At 54.0% G+C, this 19,139-nt stretch overlaps 1 protein-coding gene across 1 annotated transcript; it reads left to right on the top strand.

Moving 5' to 3' along the window:
- The first annotated feature begins 2,460 nt into the window (after nucleotides 1-2,460).
- Nucleotides 2,461-17,739, top strand: FADS1 (fatty acid desaturase 1). The gene is made up of 13 exons (XM_047071571.1): nucleotides 2,461-2,652; nucleotides 4,652-4,762; nucleotides 5,349-5,546; nucleotides 6,236-6,337; nucleotides 6,445-6,573; nucleotides 11,013-11,073; nucleotides 12,474-12,550; nucleotides 13,469-13,566; nucleotides 13,774-13,870; nucleotides 14,151-14,230; nucleotides 14,340-14,465; nucleotides 14,822-15,189; nucleotides 17,313-17,739. Exons 1-12 carry the CDS (start codon nucleotides 2,461-2,463, stop codon nucleotides 14,871-14,873), a joined length of 1,323 nt encoding a protein of 440 aa, XP_046927527.1. The 3' UTR covers nucleotides 14,874-15,189; nucleotides 17,313-17,739.
- Nucleotides 17,740-19,139: the final 1,400 nt, after the last annotated feature.

Raw genomic sequence — 19,139 nt, 5'->3', positions numbered from 1 at the left:
CCCACTTAACATTCCCCTTAGAAGTATAAGAGACTTCACTACAGGAACAATGGTTGTAAAAAAGTCTTTCTTCTTCTTCTTCAATGAAATGAAGCAACTTTACAGAAGAACGAAGAATATTGAACTATGAAATGTTCTCGCCATGGCTGACCGTCCTCTGATATTTAATACCCCTGGGATTCTTACGTGATTGTAATTAGTGGATACATACTACTTTGGATTCTGCTCTTTTCACTGCAAAGTACTTTCTACCTATCAATATAGTTCACAGATTGGTCATTTTTTAATGGTCAGCACAGAGCCTGACGAGGGGCTCAAACCCACACACTGTGAGATCATGACCTGAGCCGAAGTCGGACGCTCAACCGGCTGAGCCACCCAGGTGTCCCATTAAATTCTTAAGAATCTTAATTAATCTCCACATTCAGCATAGAGCCCGACATGGGGGTTGATCCCAAGACCCTGGGATCAAGACCCGAGCTGAAGTCGGACACTCAACTGACTGAGCCACCCAGGCGCCCCCACACCTTGGTCATTTTTAATCACTCTGTAATTCCTCGTCGTGCCTCCCAGGGAGCGTGATGGTTTTGTCAGGATTTGCGGCTGTTTCCGCTCTTCACTATTAAAGTTAGTAGTAAAACATCTTTGCAGTCTCCCACTCCTCACTTTGCCAAGAGTGAAATGACTAGATCAAAGAGTACATATCATTTTATAGTTCCGATTGCAGACGGCCAAGTTGCTGGGCAAGGTTTGTTTTGTTTTGTTTTTGTTTTTTAAAGGAAAATGGGCACACCGGGGGGGGGGGGCAGCTGCATGCACTATCATTCCTAAACAAGGTGCAACAGCCTGGAATCTTAACCAGAAGCCAGGACACTTGAGCTTCCTTGTGGGCACTTGGGAAGCTCCCTCCGCATTCCCAAACTCAATTCTCTTATCTGTAAAATGAGAGATTTGATTGAATGGGTTAAGGTCCTTTTCTGCCAGAAATCCAGCAGCATTTCCCCCAGTCTGTATGACCGACTCCTGACTCCTAGGGGCTCAGACTCCAGCTCACTGCTCGGGACAAGGTTCTGCTTGCTTTCCCTTGGCTGTAGAGTCCTATCAAAGTGCCCACATACAAGTGTATTCAGAGGAGAGGCAACAGAGGTCAGGGGTTCAGAGCACAGGCTGGTTTGAATATTAGCCCTGCCACCTACTAATAGTGTGACAAAACATGTGACCTCTCCTTATCCATCTGTAAGATTTAGTGCTAAGTGAGGTTGTTGCAAAAATTAAATGGATTGGGGCGCCTGGGTGGCTCAGTCGGTTGAGCATCCGACTTCGGCTCAGGTCACGATCTCGCGGTCCGTGAGTTCGAGCCCCGCGTCCGGCTCTGGGCTGATGGCTCAGAGCCTGGAGCCTGCTTCCGATTCTGTGTCTCCCTCTCTCTCTGCCCCTCCCCCGTTCATGCTCTGTCTCTCTCTGTCTCAAAAATAAATAAAATGTTAAAAAAAATTAAAAAAAATTAAATGGTTTATAAGACACGAAGAACAGTGCCTGGCACAGTACTTTATACAGTACTTGGTGACTAAATAAGAGAAAAATTGAGCAGTAAACTCTGGGTCTCTTCCTACTGCAACAGCTTCTTGAGTGGCACTTCCAGCCTCTGGATTGCTTCCTCATTCCTTCCTAAAGCCCAGGGTTCTAAGCCCCAAGTCCTTCTACTTAGAGGCCTCCCATGGCTCCCAGGTGCCTCCTGGACGGAGCAGAGATGCCTCGGCTTGAAGACCCAGGCTCTTCGCACAACCTCCCTGAGGTCAGGAGATGGCCAAAGGCCTTTTATTTAAGGATCCCAGTTAATTGAGAATAGACCCAAAAAATGAAAGAAAAAAACAAAAAAGGTAAACTGGGTTACAAAAATTGTGGGGCGTTTTTAAACGTCATTTGGGGCAAAATCAATCCTCAGCGCGTCCCAAACCCAAGAAACCATAATGATGCCGCTCACAAGATAACCGCCAAAGCTTCTCACGGTTATTTCTGGCCGCACGACCGGTGGACCGGCGTGGCCAGGAGCCCAAAGACCAGTCCCCGGGGGCAGCCCTGAGCCCCCGCCCCGCCCGCACAAAGGAAATCCCGCCCACCGCCTCCCCCGGAGCGGGAGCCGCGAGAGCCGCGAGTCCGGAGGCCGCGCCCCTCGGTGACCTCCCCCCTCCAACGGAGCCTGCGAGGGGGCGCGCCCGCCCGGGCTTGCCCCGCTCGGGTCCCGGCGGGAAGGCGGGGGCTCGCTCCCCGCGCCACGCGGCTCGACCAATGGGAGCGCGCGCAGCGAGGCTCCGCGGTCCGTGCCGCGGGTACTGAAAACCCGGCGCGCGCAAGCCGTCCCGCGCTCCGCGCACGCGAGGTCGGCGCGCGCTAGCCCGCGGGCCCCGAGCGCGCGCCTGACGCCCCTGCCCCGCCGGCGCGCGGCGACGCCCGGCCCCGATGGACCCCCGGACCCCTACCCGGACGCCGACCCCGCGCTACTTCACCTGGGACGAGGTGGCGCAGCGCTCCGGGCGCGAGAATGAGCGGTGGCTTGTGATCGACCGGAAGGTGTACAACATCAGCGAGTTCACCCGCCGGCACCCGGGGGGCTCCCGGGTCATCAGCCACTACGCGGGGCAGGATGCTACGGTGAGCGCTGCCGGACGCAGGCACGGGAGGAGGCGGGGCCGGGAGGCTGCCTCCGGAGGTTCCGTGCACGAGGCAGGAAGTTTGGCACCCGCGGAGTAACTCCCAGCTAGCCCGGGGAAGAGCCAGTAGGCGCCGAGCGTCCCCGTGGCCCGCGACCCAGCACGGGATGCAAGGGCAGGACAATGGCTGTGAAAACTGGAATCAGGAGAGCGGAGGTGGAGGCCGGCAACGTGCCCACACAAACAAAGGACTGCGCCGCCCTGCGTGCGTTCCGTCTGCGGTGTCCAGATTTAGGCAGGGCCCAGAGCAGGACAAGTGGGGAGGAGAGCCAGGATGCAGGGTGCCGGGGACCGCGGTGCTGCTGAGGCCGGGGGGGGGGGGTGGTGTCAGTGGCCGGGAGAGGGAGTCTCAACCTGTGTCTCGGTGGGTGGGAAGGGAGCGCAGCGGTGTCTAGACTGCGCGTGCAGGCTTGCCGAGCGGGAGCAGGAGAGGGAAGCAGTCTCGGGGATAGGGCGGAGGTGGAAAGTAATTTGGCGCCCGCTGCCTTAGGCACCCCTGCACAGTGAGGGAGGGGCCTCACCGGCCGGAGAGGACTGACGACTAATGGTGCACAGGGGGTAATAGAGCGGCGTGCAGAAGTGGGGGCGGGGCGGGCATACACTTAGCAAGGACCCTCGGAGCGGTCCTCGAATCCCGTGGGGAGGTCACTCGGCCGCAGGCCAGCGGGGTGTCCAGCCATTCCCCGCGGCGGACAGCAGTTTGCATTCCTAGGCTGTGGTTCGCATCCTTCCTCCTTCGGGCCTCACTAAGGGGTCCGCGTGCCACCCAGCCCCAGTCCTGCCCTTCCCTTTCTAGACCACCTGCTCTCGGAGCTACGGCAACTGGCACCTCCTGCCATATTTGGAGACCCTGTGGGGCCCCGTGGAGGCTTTGCTTCAACGTGTCCCCTCCCCCCTACATCCTTTCGCCATCCTGAGTCCGGCGGTTCGACCCCTTCCGCTGTCCCCGCCCTCCGCCCTTGCCATCCCGGAGGGCGCCTGGGGCCGCCAGAGTTCCCGTTTTGTCGCAGCGGAGCATAGACGTCTTGGGCTGAGGGCCCGCCCCTCCCAGCGACGCGGCCGGCCGGGGGTGGCAAGGCCAGAACCTGCAGGGGTCACCCCGAGTGACCACTGGGAAGCCCGGACGGCGGCGGAAGGCGAAGACGTGGGCTAGCGCATGCGCAGACGAAGCAGGCACCGACGCAGGGTCTTCCCACAGTGTGATTTGGGGCCCGGGCTGAATGGCCGGGCGGCGGGGTTGGCGATTGGTCCAGATTTGTGGTGCCACCGTCCACCGGCTCCGCCCCGGCTCCCGCCTCAGAGTGCCGGGGAAGGTTCCCCGTAAGGCCTGGGTGGGTCTGACCTACCCCACCTAAAGATTATCAAAAGTAGCCGCTCTGGGGCCGGCCGGGATCGGGGTGGTCAGAGTCCTAGGGGAAACATGGAACCCTACCTGGAACAGCAGTCGGCAGAAGGGGTAGAAATGCAAAACTTCCCAGTTCGGGCGTAAGGAATCTAACCACATTTTATGAAGAACCCCTGCCTCAGAGAGGGTCTGTTAAAAGTCCCACAGAAAACAAAGAAACCAGAAATCTCGTAGCCCCACCCATCCCTTCTAGTTGCTTTTCGCTTGTATCTAAATTCTTGTGCAAAAGCTGTCCCTAGACGTGCCTGGAGGAAAGGCCAGGCCAGAGAGGACTTTCTGTGGTCCCCCTACCTGCACTTCGTATTCCTTGGTGTGGTGCCTTTCTTTCTAGAACACATGTCGGGGTGCTCCTGAGCTGTGGACACCTGGGAAGGTCTAAGCACCCTCAAAGGGCAGCTGACTGGAGGGAAGTGGTTTGAACTTGGATCCGGCCTCCTTGCTGGGTCAGGAGGATGGCCTCTGGTGTGAGCCCTCCAGGAGTCACAGGGGACCGGGCTGGCTTCCTAACCAGTCTGTCTTCTCCCTTTCCTTGCAGGATCCCTTTGTGGCGTTTCACATCAACAAGGGCCTTGTGAGGAAGTATATGAACTCTCTCCTGATCGGAGAACTGTCTCCAGAGCAGCCCAGCTTCGAGCCCACTAAAAATGTGAGACTCTGCTGTTTGGAGACCCTGTGGTTTGTTGAAGGGCAGGGGGTAGAGAAGGCAGGCCTCGCTAGGCTCACAGGTGACCACAGTCAGTAGCTCTTGCAAGGCTTGAGGCCCCCGCTTCTCCCACGTTAGTCGTTGGGATGCAGGCCTAAGGGAGGAGGCGGAGCCTCGGAACCTCTGGTTCTCACAAGGCTACCGCCACCACCGCTACCATCACGGAGGCCTATCTGTCCAACCCTCACTGTGCCAGGCATCCCCTCGGCTAACCCTCACACACTTACAGAGGAAAAAAGCTGAGGCTCAGAGAGGTTGAACAAGGTGGCCGAGAGTCACCCTGTGAGCAAACGGCGGAGCAGACACTTGAATCGAGTCTGTTTAACTCCAAAGACCACAGGCTCCTCGGCGCGACGCCAGAGTGCTTTCTCCTGTCCTTTCCTCAGTGTTGTATATTTACCTAGGATTGTGGACTTCCTGCAACGATCTGGGGGTGGAGGGTCCTCGAGCCTAAGAGGGCCCTTGTTTCCAGCAATGTTGGAGTACAGCTGGGAAGAATAATAGCCCTTCCCTCTCTACTCTTCCACAGAAAGAGCTGATCTACGAGTTCCGGGAGCTGCAGGCCACCGTGGAGCGGATGGGGCTCATGAAGGCCAACCATGTCTTCTTCCTGCTGTACCTGCTGCACATCCTACTGCTGGATGTTGCTGCCTGGCTCACCCTTTGGGTCTTCGGGACATCCTTTGTGCCTTTCCTCCTGTGTGCGGTGCTGCTCAGCATGGCTCAAGTGAGAAGCCATCACTTGGCTTGTCAGGAGCACGGCCATGCTCGGCATCCTCGGGGAAAGCTCTTTGTATGCCTCAGAAGGTCACCAGCCCGGCCCTGTGCCGGGGCAGAGTTAGGGCAGAGAGAGATTTTGTTGTCCGTGGCTTCTGTCTGCTCCTTGGCCACGTGTGCGCCTTCATTTCCTCACTGCCTCCCCAACCCCTCCTCCACGGGCCCCCTTCTTTCTGTGGAATTTACCTGAAGCTTCGTAGTCCGGTTCTGCCATAGCCCAAGTGTGCCAAGAGCCCAGGTTCTGACTTCTCAGCAAAGCTTGGCTTTCTCCTCCCCACCACGTTGCCCAACATGCTAATAATGCTTGGGCCCTAATGGCAGGACCCATTTGCCGACCTTCTCGCCTCTGTCACCCTGTCCTGTTTCGTAGTCGCGATTCGGCACATCCTAGGTCCTAGAACTCCAGAGCTGGGGAAACTGAAGAACAGGGAGAAGATAGTGACTTGCCCCCACTCTCGTGTGAGTTAGCGGCAGAGGCAGAGTTAGGAGCCTGACTCCTTCCGGGTTGTGCTCAGGGTACTGTGGCAGTCACGGGCTAGGGAGACGAAGGAAGGGGGTGACGCAGAGGAGCCGCTGAGGTCAGTGAGAGGGATGCCGGAACGGTGGGTTTTGCTCTCAGCGCTAACCTTTCTCGCCCAGGCTCAGGCTGGCTGGCTGCAGCATGACTTCGGGCACCTGTCCGTCTTCAGCACCTCTACTTGGAACCACCTGTTCCATCATTTCGTGATTGGCCACCTGAAGGTCAATGGGATGGGGAGGGGCTCTCGAAACTCTGGTCGATGAGGGGTTTCCTTGGGGGTTTGGGGAGAACGCTGGGCTTTCGGACTCACGGCCCTACTTTTCTATAGGGCGCCCCCGCCAGTTGGTGGAACCACTTGCACTTCCAGCACCATGCCAAGCCCAACTGTTTCCGCAAAGACCCGGACATCAACATGCACCCGTTCTTTTTTGCCCTGGGGAAGATCCTCTCTGTGGAGGTGAGTGGAGGTATCGGTGGAACGGCCTTAGAGAATGGGAGCCAACCAGAACGGAGGGCTCTGAGGGCAGTGCTCAGTGCGGTTAAGACGCTGGGGACAGCTGGCTGGCTGGCACCTGTGGGAGGCAGCAGGCAGTGAATAAGCTGCCGGGGGCAGAATCGTTTGTTCTCCCTGCTGAGTTCACGCCAGCAAGCAGTTAATTGCATAAAGGCACCTCATTCTACAAAGGAGCCAAAGGATGACTGGGAGGTTATGGCGCAAATCTCTGGTGATGACGCAAATTGAAGGTGATGGACGGCCCTCCTCGGGGTGTTTTTGGACACTCCTACCCCAGGCAGTCATCTTCCGGATCCCCGCCCCCCACCCCCGGCCCCGTGCACTTTGATATCCTCCCGTGCCTCAGTTTTCCCCATCCACAGGCTGTTTGAGTCTTCTTTGATGCCCAGTGCCTGGAACATCCATCCATTGGCTAGTTCTTCCCACCCACCTGACCCCAGCCTGACTTCCGGGGTGGTTAGCGTTGGGTTTGAGTTCCCACCGGAGTTATGAGCAAAAGTTGTAATGCAGTTGCTTAAGGATGAGCGTCAGTAGGAGGCTTTGAACAGCCAGCAGGGTTGTTTGCAAAGTTCCTTTAAAACCTTTGTGCCAAGGCTCTCGGCTCCGGTCTGAGTTGCGCCAGGTTCCCTCCCTCTCTGTATGCTATGTCAGCATGCCAAGAATTCAGCTGTTCAACACCTTTCCGTTCCAAGCATGAGTGAGGGCAAGTAGCCCGGCAGCCCTCCCCTCTGGCTATGAGGAGGACAATGCGGAGAGGCCTCACAGCACCGGCTGTCCTGACCCCGGGAGCCCCACGTTTGAGGCTGCCGCCTGTCCATAACATCCTCATTTTCCCACCCGCTACACAGGGACTTGGTTTGCTACACATCCAGTACTATGTTCTGGTCAACAGTGGGCAGACGTTGACTCAGCTCTGGCCCCACCTGCCTCAAGTGGCTACTTCAAGAGCGATATGGGTTGTTAGGCAGAGCATGTGACTCTTGTCCACACTCGTATCGTCACTGTAGAGAGTTTAAAAAAAAAAAAAAAAGGTGGGAGTTTAAGTGGAAGAGAACCTTCTCACACCGCTGCCTCTATTGCATCTTGGTACTGGGGTTTTCAAGAAACTCCTATTGGCAGACACAAAAAATAGAAAATGATCAGGGCGCCTGGGTGGCTCAGTCGGTTGAGCATCCGACTTCAGCTCAGGTCATGATCTCATCGTCTGTGGGTTCGATCCCCGTGTCGGGCTCTGTGCTGACGGCTCAGAGCCTGGAGCCTGCTTCGGATTCTTTGTCTCCCTCTCTCCCTGCCCCTCCCCCACTCATGCTCTGTCTCTCTGTCAAAAACGAATAAACAGGGGCACCTGGGTGGCTCAGTCGGTTAAGCGTCCGACTTCGGCTCAGGTCACGATCTCGCGGTTCGTGGGTTCAAGCCCTGCATCGGGCTCTGTGCTAACAGCTCAGAGCCTGGAGCCCGTTTTGGATTCTATGTTTCCTTCTCTCTCTCTGACCCTCCCCCGTTCATGCTCTGTCTCTGTCTCAAAAATAAATGTTAAAAAAAAAAAAAAACCGGGGCGCCTGGGTGGCGCAGTCGGTTAAGCGTCCGACTTCAGCCAGGTCACGATCTTGCGGTCTGTGAGTTCGAGCCCCGCGTCGGGCTCTGGGCTGATGGCTCAGAGCCTGGAGCCTGTTTCCGATTCTGTGTCTCCCTCTCTCTCTGCCCCTCCCCCATTCATGCTCTGTCTCTCTCTGTCCCAAAAATAAACGTTGAAAAAAAAAAAAATTAAAAAAAAAAAAACAAAAAAACGAATAAACATTAAAAAAAAACCTTAAAAAAAAATAGACGATCTAGGACCAATAGATACGTCTTCCCGTCTAGTTACAAGGCTGAGGATGGGCAGCCTGTTAGTAAATGCCTTGGCCACAGGCTGCTTGGCATTTGGTTCTACCCCTCTGGGCGCAATTCACCTGGGTGCTAATCCCCACGTGCAGCGGACACCTCACCCTCAATACAAACTTTGTGGCTCTGAGAGTTGAAACACAGTAGGGCAGTTCTGAGGATCAGGATAGCATCTGATTGCCATTCAAGAAAGCAGCAGTGGATAGGGCTCCCATAACAGTTCCCAAATAGGAAGCCACTGTTCTTCCCACACACGTCACCGCACAAGACAGGTGCCCCTCGTCTGGCTCGATGTTGGCTTGGGACGGGGTGAGCTTCACCCCAACATCCAGTTCATCGCCAGTTCATCGACAAACCTTGTTAATACTGTCTCCAAAACACCCCAGATCCATTTCCCCATCTCCACTGCTTCCTGTCTCCCCCCCACCACACACACACACACACACACACACACACACGCACGCACGCATCCATCTTGGAGCTGGGTTACTACTCCGGCCTCATTGTTCTCCCTGCAACTGTACCCACTCCCACAGTTCATTCTCCCCTCCTCCTGGCAGAGCAAGCCTTTTAAAGTGCAAAGCTGATGATACTACACCTGTTGAAAGCCTTCCAGTGGCCTTCCCATCACCACCAGAATAAAACCCACGCTGGTTACTGAGGTCTTACTGGGGCTTTCTGAGGTCCAGTGTGAATTGGCCATCCCGAGTTTTCTAGCCTTGTCAATCTGTCTTTCTCTGCCGTTGCTTGCTGTTCCCAGCCATACTGCCCTTTCTGGCTGTTCCCTCTGCTTTAAATGCTCTTCCCCTGAACTTTTGCTTTGCTGGCTCCTTATTCAGGTCTCAGTTCAGACGTCAGCACCTCAGAGAGACCACCTTAGCCAAAACACCGCCTCTGTCACTTTGTCGTATTTTCCTGTTTTTATTTTTATTTAAAAAATTTTTTTTAAAAATGTTTATTTTTGAGAGAGCGAGCGCTAGAGGGGGAGGAGCAGAGAGAGGAGACACAGAATCCAAAGCAGGCTCCAGGCTCCGAGCCGTCAGTACAGAGCCTGATGCGGGGAACCCACGAACTGCGAGATCATGACCTCAGCTTAAGTCAGACATTTAACCGACTGAGCCACACAGGCGCCCGTTTTTATTTTTTTATTTTTATTTAAAAAGATGTGTATTTATTTTTGAGAGAGAGAGAGAGCACATGCACACAAGCAGGGGAGGAACAGAGAGCGAGACACACACACACACACACACACACACACACACACACACACACACAGAATCCAAAGCAGGCCCCAGCCTCCCAGCTATCAGCATAGAGCCTGATGCGGGATTCGAACCCACGAACTTTGAGATCATGAGCCAAAGTCAGATGCTTAACCGACTGAGCTGCTCAAGCACCCCATATTTTCCTGTTTTTAATCTGTAGTTACCTTGAGCTCTGTTCACAGATTTACCACCAGCTTCCTGTCCTCAGATTACAAGCCCCACAAGACTAGGAACTTTGTGTTGTTTGCCTCTGTATCCTCAGCACTTAAAACAGTGCCTGGCACGTAGTAGGTGCTCAGTAAATACTTGCTGAATTAATCAGTTAATATAGAAAGAATGTTTCATTTAGCAGAAGCACCTTGCACAGAATAAGCTGGTGATAGATAAGAAGAAATGTTACTGTCAAAACAGTGGGGGGATGCAGGGAAAAGATGTGCTGGCATTCTGCTCGGGGGTAGAGCGCCACTTGTGCTCTGTGGTTATCTGGTTGCCAGAACTAACTGAGGCAGGCGGGGCAGAAGGAACCATCAAGGGAGTCCGCGGAGCTTTGCTGTCACGATCCTGGGTGCCCATGGTGAGAGGTTCCAGGCTGACTGACCCGGCAGCACCAGCCTGTCTCTTCAGCAGCTAGGCTTACAAAACAGTCACTACCCGGAAAAGCCTTGCTAGAACCTTCAGACTGGCCAAGGTCTTGGTATCCTTCCCACAAACATTTGCCCAACTTTCCTTAGCGTTCAAGGGATTTTATACAGTTCTCGTTGAAATCAAGACACCAAAAGAGAGGTGGATGGATGGATGCAGAGGGAATACATACCGACCTGTGTAGGGGTATAAATGGTTGTCCATGGAGAGTTTGAAGTCAAAAAAGTACCAGATGGGAGACGAGGGGAGGGGGGGACGCGGAGGGGCCTGGACCCCTTATGACAGAGGTGTCTTTGGAGAACGCGGGGAGTCCTGAGGACCCATAGATGCTGTCGTGCTCGCCCCTCATGTGGGCATGGGCCATTGAGCTGTGCACCGTGGTGTGGTGCACCTGGCTTATTACAGCCCAGGCCTTCACGTGCCAGGTGCTGGATGGAGGGAAGGCTGGGCCTGCTGGAGCCTTCCAGTAGCACCAAGCTGACGGCCCCTGGAATAGGCCTGAACTCCCGAGCAGGGAAAAGCCAAGGTCACCACAGGAGGGGAACCGGGTGACTGGTTCTGTGGGTACTCATTTGCGTTTGCTTTTCTTCACAGCTTGGGAAACAGAAGAAAAAGTACATGCCATACAACCACCAGCACAAATACTTCTTCCTGAGTGAGTGACCTCCGGCGACACAGGGGGACTATCTCGGGATGGGGATGCCAACGGGATTGTGGGGAAGAAATGACTTTGTGGAGGTTTACGGCATTTTGAGTAATGGCCGGGGGAAGTCCTGTGTCCCCAGCTGGTTCCTCCCTGCCTGGGAGCCAACTGTCATGTCACCTCAGCAGGGACAGCAGGCATTTGTGTTAGGGGCAGACTCGTTCTTCCAGTCCCACCCTGGCTTTCACAAGACAGTTGAATAGTCAGGTGCAATTGTCCCAATTAAACCTTAAACTTTATCTTAGACCTTGTGAAACAGACGCACGTCAAGGTGACTCAGTGGGGCACAGTCCCAACACCCAGGGGGATAAAAGGTAGACGTGGCTATGGGAGCGGAGGAGCAGTGACAGTGGAAAAGGAGGACATTTTCTGCAGCACGTCTTAAGCTCTTTCTGAAGACTGCGCTATGTTCTTTGCTTTTAAAATCTCCATAATGCCTAAAACTGGAGTTTTAGAATTCCTTGGAGAATTCAGATTTTTAAAGGAAGGGAGGGGAGGATTCCATCGATCCTATTTTAGCTCTAAAGAACTTATCCTAAGTGCCTATTACGAACCTTCACTACTGGGGAAGAATGTTAGAATCCATGGCACATCGGGGTAGAGGAGCCGCGGGTGAGCCCTGTCACGCAGGGGGTTATAGGTAGGCATCAGGGCCCTGCAGAGAAGGGATACAGAAAAGGAAATGGGACAGCATATAGGATGGGGCCGCTTCTTCCACTCCCACTTTTAAGAGAAGCTTCTCTGCCCCTTCCCACCCCTGACCTCCAGGGCTTCGGGTTCAGTGGCATGGGCTCGTTTCCCTAGTCCAAGGGAGTGAGCTTTCAGCCTATGAAGCATCAGCAGGGCCCCCCACCCCCAGCCCGGCGCGCGCGCACACACACACACACACACACACACACACACACACACACACACTTACCTGCTCCTATCCCTTCACCTACATGGCAGAGCAGGCAAGAACACAGGGCAGGTGATCGTGAGGCCAGGCAGGGGCAAGCCTGGGGCCGGGGCGCATGGGGAGAATTGGAGGTGCTCTTCTAAAAGCATGGCAGCGGAGCCAGGTTCCGTGCGTGGAGCTCGAGTTTCCCAGCTGCCTTCTTCCACTGGAAAGGAATGCCACTCCCACCCCTCCCCATCCCGGCATCCTCTCGGGGGGCTCTGCCTTCCTCAGACTCGCACTCATGCCTACCGCAGTGCCTGCCGGTTCCAATGGATTGAGGAATGCCAAGGCGGCTGGAAGGGGCCACAGGAACAGACGGCAGGGGGGCAGCCCCATGCCAGAGGCCCCCTCTCTGGCACTGAACTGCCCCCATGCTGCTCACACCTCCTCTCTGTCTTCATTTCCTCCCCAGTTGGGCCCCCAGCCTTGCTGCCTCTCTACTTCCAGTGGTATATTTTCTATTTTGTTTTCCAGCGGAAAAAGTGGGTGGTGAGTATCCATGGCCCCAGAGTCCCACATGCTTTGTCTTCAGTACCCTGATGGAGGGGAACGGGGTTCTCCAGAGGAAATCCTACTGTGACCTACCCCAGGCCTAATTTAGAGCAAAGTAATAGAACCAAGTATAGACCTTCTTGGTCTCTAGACAGGATAATCTGGGCTCAGCAGACGACCTGACTCCCAGTGCCCTCTTCCATCCTGCCGGCATCTCTGAGGCTCTTGTGCTCAGTGGAAAGCCAGGGGCCAGCCAGGCTGGGGGGGGGGGGGGGGGGGGCGGGGGGGGCAGGTGAGTACGAGATGGCACCTGCTCCCAGGAAATTTCTGATGAAACAGATGTTGTTGACCCCAAAGAGGTAGAAGCAGGAGGTTCTGAGATTCCAAAAGGCCCTGCTGCCTCTGGCTGGACGAGAGGCATTGGAAAAGGCTTTGCGAAGTCCCTTCTGGCTGGCCTTGGAGGAGGTGGGGTGCGGCAAGGATGGACTCTGAGCAGAGAAGCCGGGAAGGGAGGGGCAAGTTTGGCCACTGGATACGTTGTGGACTCAAGTGTCAGGGGAGGACCGCGGTGCAGAAAAGAGGTTCAATCAGGGCACTGGTGCAGACCGAGCCTTGGTCCCGGAAGATTCATTTGGCAGCATGATGAAGGGATAAAGAACTTAGGTGGGTTGGGAGGAGCCAGAGGCAGGGGGCCTTGGCGCCTGTGAGAAACAGGCGAGGAGGACTGGGGGCTGCCGCCAGGACCGGAAGGAAGGAGAGGCGGCACTAGATACGGCAGGACTGGGCAGCTGCGAGCAGCGGACAGGTGCTCCAGTCCGGGCACCTGGCAGAACGGCTGTACCGTGCAAATAGGTGGAAGAGGAAGAGGAAGAAGTGCTTTGTGCCAGTCATAGTGCCCTCTACCTCTCCACGCAGGACTTGGCCTGGATGATCAGCTTCTACGCCCGCGTATCCCTCACTTACATGCCGCTGTTGGGGCTGAAAGGCCTCCTGGGCCTTTTCTTCATGGTCAGGTAGTAGTTGATGGGGGGAGGGGGGCTGGCAAAGAAAAGGAGGTGTTTGGGAGTCACGAGTCTGGTGTGGGGGCCGTTTTGGGGCTTTAAGAGGCAGGGGGTGTTTCAGGGGTGGGCTTGGGAAGATGGCCAGGCTAGAGCAGTAATCTGGGGGAGAGGCAGGGCTCTGACTTGTCCCCTGCTTGTCTGTGCGCCATAATCCACCAGGTTCCTGGAAAGCAATTGGTTTGTGTGGGTCACACAGATGAACCACATCCCCATGCACATTGATCACGACCGGAACATGGACTGGGTCTCCACCCAGGTAAGGGACAGTCACTTGGAAGATACCTGGAAATAACACAACTAATAAACAGGGTGGGTGGGCACAGATGCAGGCTAGGGGGCGGGGGCGGCAACAGTTAAGTCCCCCAACAGCGCTGCCTCATGAGCTTGAAGCTTCTGTCCTGCCACCACATGGAGAAGGGAGTGACCAGGGACGGTCCCACACCCCCTCCTCTCAGCCAGCTCTACTTGGAAGAAGGCCGGCTCGGCCTTTACATCTGGCACGCAGAGTCATGCTCTCCCCTGCCCTCTTCTTCCAGCTCCAGGCGACATGCAATGTCCACAAGTCTGCCTTCAATGACTGGTTCAGTGGACATCTCAACTTCCAGATTGAGCACCAGTAAGTAGGGAGACCTGAGAAGCAGCGTCCTTGGGAGGGTCCGTGGGGGGAAAGCAAGGAGGTGGGAACAGTGGAATAGGAGCCACTGACTGTCCCGTTCTCCCTGAAGTCTTTTCCCCATGATGCCTCGACACAATTACCATAAAGTGGCCCCCCTGGTGCAATCCCTGTGTGCCAAGCATGGCATAGAGTACCAGTCCAAGCCCCTGTTCTCAGCCTTCGCCGACATCGTCTAGTGAGTACCTGAGCCTGGGAAGATGGCTGGCAGGGGGGGAAGAGGGCGGGCAGTGGGGTTGGTGATGTGTAGGACAGGAGCAACAGGCAGGTGTCCCCGGTCCTCTGGAATGGAGGTCACCAAGACAGAGGCAGGGTGCCCTGCTGGTCTTGTTGGCCAAGTCAGGCCTTTGCCGTCAATGCCATGGCCCAAGCTCTTTCTTAGAAGCAAGGGGGAGGGAAGGGGCCATATGCCATGGAGATCAGCCTCTGTACCTCTGTAAGAGCCTCCCTATACGGCTTCTGTAGGGTGGTTTGGCTTACGGGCTTGGCTCTGCCCTCTCTCTCTCACTGCTTGTTCCCAACTTGCCCCCACAGCTCACTGAAGGAGTCTGGGCAGCTCTGGCTTGATGCCTACCTTCACCAGTAACGACTGGCACTCCTCCTCCCACCTGGAAGAGATGTCTGTCTTCACCGATAACACCAGCCCACCGGGAAGGGGAGTCTGCACCAAAGCAGAGGGGAGCTTATGGGACAATGCCACTATAATTCTAATATTCAAAGGGGGTGGGTTTGAGGAGACAAAGACTCTGACTCAAACCTCCCCCCTTTATCTTCCAGGCACAGATTTAAGACCCAAAGGGGTAGGGGACCGTGCATGCCTTCTGGAAGGAGCGGTGGGCCTGATGGGGCAGAGATGTGACAGTTTTGTTTCCTTTTTCTAGTTTGGCAGATGCAGATGGTTGGTGAGCAAAGAAGGGGGTCCAAGGGTGTTGGAAGACTAGGGAGGACCTATTGAGCCCAGAGATCAGGAAGAGAATGAGCATAAAAATTCCATCCAGGGGGTGCCTGGGTGGCTCAGTCGGTTAAGCAGCAGACTCTTGACTTTGCCTCAGGTCGCAATCTCACGGTTCCTGAGTTCAAGCCCCGGATTGGGCTCTGCATTGACAACACAGAGCCTGCTTGGGATTCTCTCTCTCTCTCTCTCTCTCTCTCTCTCTCTCTGCTCCTCCCCCGCTCATGTTCTCTCTCTCTCTGCTCCTCCCCTGCTCACGTTCTCTCTCTCACTCACTCACTCACTCTCAAAATAAACAAGTAAACATTAAAATAGACAAATATATAAAATTCCAGCCAGGAAAGGGGTGAGCCCATCTCACTGGTCCGCTTCTCAGCGCCTTCACCCTCACATGCAAACCTCAGAGGTTCGCAGGCTGGTGGGAGACAGAGCAGCTGAACCTTCCGAGCAAGATTTAGAAAGGAAGGGTTAGTGCTTAGATCTGAGGCCTGGCATAGCACCCTGGGAGGCTCAGCCTACTCTAGGGCTAGGGGGGACCTAGGTCTGCCTCCGGCTGCTGGAGAAGCACTTTTCCCACTTGTAGAAGTGGGCAGGGCAAAGGCCAGGGCTGTGGTAATGGAAACATCTGACTTTAAAGGATCCTGGTCCTACTGGTCTTGAGCTCATGGTCCATCCAGGGCACCCAGGGAGCAGTAGGTCCTAGGTCTTGCCAAAACAGCAGAAAGAGTGGCTGGCCACTCGGAATCCCTTTACCTCGGGTTCATCTCTTGCAACCACCACCCAAGGAACAGGACACTTCTAGGATGGGGAGTCCATTTCTTTTTTTTTTTTTAATTTAAAAAAAATTTTTTTTTTCAACGTTTATTTATTTTTGGGACAAAGAGAGACAGAGCATGAACGGGGGAGGGGCAGAGAGAGAGGGAGACAACAGAATCGGAAACAGGCTCCAGGCTCTGAGCCATCAGCCCAGAGCCCGACGCGGGGCTCGAACTCCTGGACCGCGAGATCGTGACCTGGCTGAAGTCGGACGCTTAACCGACTGCGCCACCCAGGCGCCCCTCCATTTCTTGATCCATAAGCAAGTGACCACATGGGGCAACTGAATCTTCTCCCTTTGAAACAAATGAGGGCCCCCAGGGGTTTCCCTCTGCCTTCCTACCTGTAATTAATTCCAAGTTTAATAAAGTAGTTAGCACAAGTGGACCACATTGGGAGACCCTGAACTACCAGTCACGAGGAAACCACAGATTGTAGTCCTAAAGAATAGAAGGGCCGTAAGACATTGTCTACAACCTAACTTATGTTACAGTATTCCTTCTGAGTAGGAACAGTGAATTAAACACAATCACTTCATAGTTCTAAACCAGAGATAGGAAGATAAAAAAGAAACACAGAAGTTTTGTGAGCTATCAACCCTCAGCCGTTCAAGCATCCTTCCCAGCTGGAGACCAGGCAGGAATTTAGGACAATCTCTTTAAGAAGCCCACCAGTGTAATTCCGAAATACAATTTTTAAATCTGGTTCTTAACCGTTTAACCCATCTCTAGACTGAACAAAGGAATGTACTCAGGAGCCTGCCTTAATTGCCAGGGTTTGTCGATCCGCCTTCAACACCTTCCCTCCTCACGTCCACACCTTCCAGTGCCGACGGGGGTGGGGGGATTAGTTGCCTGTTCAACAGCATCTACTCTAAGCGCATTGAGCATTGTGGATACAGAGAGGAGGAAACTTCAAAGTAGAAGGAAAAAGAGCCCTAGGAGAGTCCACATTTAGTTTTAGGAGAGACTAAAGATCATCTTAAGGCAAGTTGGGATGGGGTTCGAGGTACCACCTATGGAAGGGCTGTTGGGATCCCTCGAGAGGTGTGTCAAAACAAAGATTAAAGAAGCAACAAACATGGGGAGGACGGGTTGCCAGAGCATACTCAGATCTTTTCCATTTGGCCAGAACCTGCTTTAAAATAGCCTGGGTCGAAAAATGAGAAGTAGAATTGAAACGTTCTACTTTTGTTGGCTTCCTCACTCCAGAATAGGTACTGACCCTTCCCTATCCCCCTGGTTCCCTGCTACCTAGGGTTTCAGCGTGGGGTCACCAGCCTATCGAGCCATCTGGCTGCCAAGCTGAGCAAATCCAGTGATGCTTACTGAGCCAAGGCCGGGCCCTCGAAGCACTTCAACCACCGTGGCCTTCTCTCCTTAACCTAGACCGGTGTGCTCTCACGTGGCCACAGAGGGACACCCCAGTGACAAAAGGCTTAGACCGTTACAACAGTAACAGGAGTCATTTCAAATCCAAGCAGTGACACAAGAAAACAGGCTCAAAGACCATACAAGTCACCGCCAGTCAGACTGGCAAAACTAACCTTTGAACTCCCGTGTTCTAGAGTTCCGGCCTCTATGTGCATCTTTGTTTCTTTAATTAGGCCGACATGCGTGTCCTTTGTGTTGATGTTACTACATCTCCAAGAAGTAAAGCTGAAAAATAAAGTTAATTTTGACCACCTGAAGGCTATAGTCACTTGTAATCCACGAAGCTCGTCTGTCAATGGGAGAATTTAGGCCTGTGCTGTAAGGTACTACCTACCTCTGGCTCTTTCTGACCAGGAGTTCCCAGATTCCCCTTTGCACAAGGCCTTTGGGCAGAACACCAGGATCCTCCGAAAAACAAGGCACGGGTGGGCTATGGCAAGGAAAAGGAAAGCCAGGCCCTCCTCGTGACCCCCTGTGTTCAAATGCTTGACTGGCCAGACACACTAGGCAGGCGTCCCATGCTTCTGTCATGAGGCAACACCCCGGCCCTTTTGAACGTTCTAGTTTCAGTATGGGTAGACCCTATTAGTCTCCTTTCTGCCCAAATCCTTCTCTGCTGGCACAATGCCTTTTTAGCCTCAATGCTCTTACAACAGCTCTCTTTTTGAGCAAGAGTATTAGACGTGCTAGGTAAAAATTTGTAGAACTGGTTTCCCCTGCAGTGTGCGGTGGCTAAACCTTTTAGAAAAGACCAGACAACTGGAACTGAAAACACAAGAGGAAAAACCACTCTGCATGTTTTGACTGCCACAGGATACAAGCCCTTAACTACTGCACCGAGGTGATCAGGTGATTGCTCCGTAGGAAGTCTTTCCGCCTCTGGGCCCCATCACCAGAACCACGGGCTTAGCCGTCAAATTCCTTGGGGCTCTTGTTACTTGTGTGGCGTGGGCCAATCGGAGAAAATCCGTTTCAACCGCTGGAGACAGCAGTGAACAAAACTACGATCCCTGCCCTCGGAGTAGAACCTTCCGTCTATACCAGTGGTCTTCAGGGTCCCATCGTCATGGGAGCAGCACTGCTGGGGAGACTATATCCCGCTCCTGCTTCAACTGGAGCTCATATCCTGAGATTCCATGTAAGATTTCATTTGAAAAACAGGTTGCTCCATGAGAAATTTTGAAAACCACCAGCCTCTAGTCTTCTACCCGCTTAATCTGTTGGAACACAGGCAGCTTAGATTTCCGGCTGCTTAAGTGTCCCTGGTAACTTTAAACAGCAGTGATAGGAATGCTAAAAAAGGAGAAACTCAAACAGGACAGCGCCTTGCCAAGTTTTATCAGGATTATAACTTTTCAAACATTCCATCTTTATGGGAAACAGCCACCTGAATTTGATGTCACAAGAGGAGCGAGAAAGTGACTTTTGAAGTGCGGTTTTGAACAATTTATAAACCGGTAGAATAAATGCTCGGACGCCGTGAAGCAGTTGATCTAAATTGTGAGGCTTTCTCCGAGAAGCTCCTTTATCCCACACAGCAGGTGGAAAACTAGGAACCCATTCGATTTATTAAAACTTGTTTCCCAGCAAGTTAAACTAAGCATCCACCTACAAATGGCTGATGTACTGCCAAGGCCACTTTGGTCATTCT

The sequence above is a fragment of the Lynx rufus genome, unplaced genomic scaffold, assembly GCF_022079265.1.
Source record: "Lynx rufus isolate CCGP_SWC_20201006 ecotype Redwood Valley unplaced genomic scaffold, mLynRuf1.p SCAF_9, whole genome shotgun sequence".
In the NCBI taxonomy this organism is placed as follows: Eukaryota; Metazoa; Chordata; class Mammalia; order Carnivora; family Felidae; genus Lynx; species Lynx rufus.
This window is presented reverse-complemented; position numbering and strand designations above follow the sequence as displayed.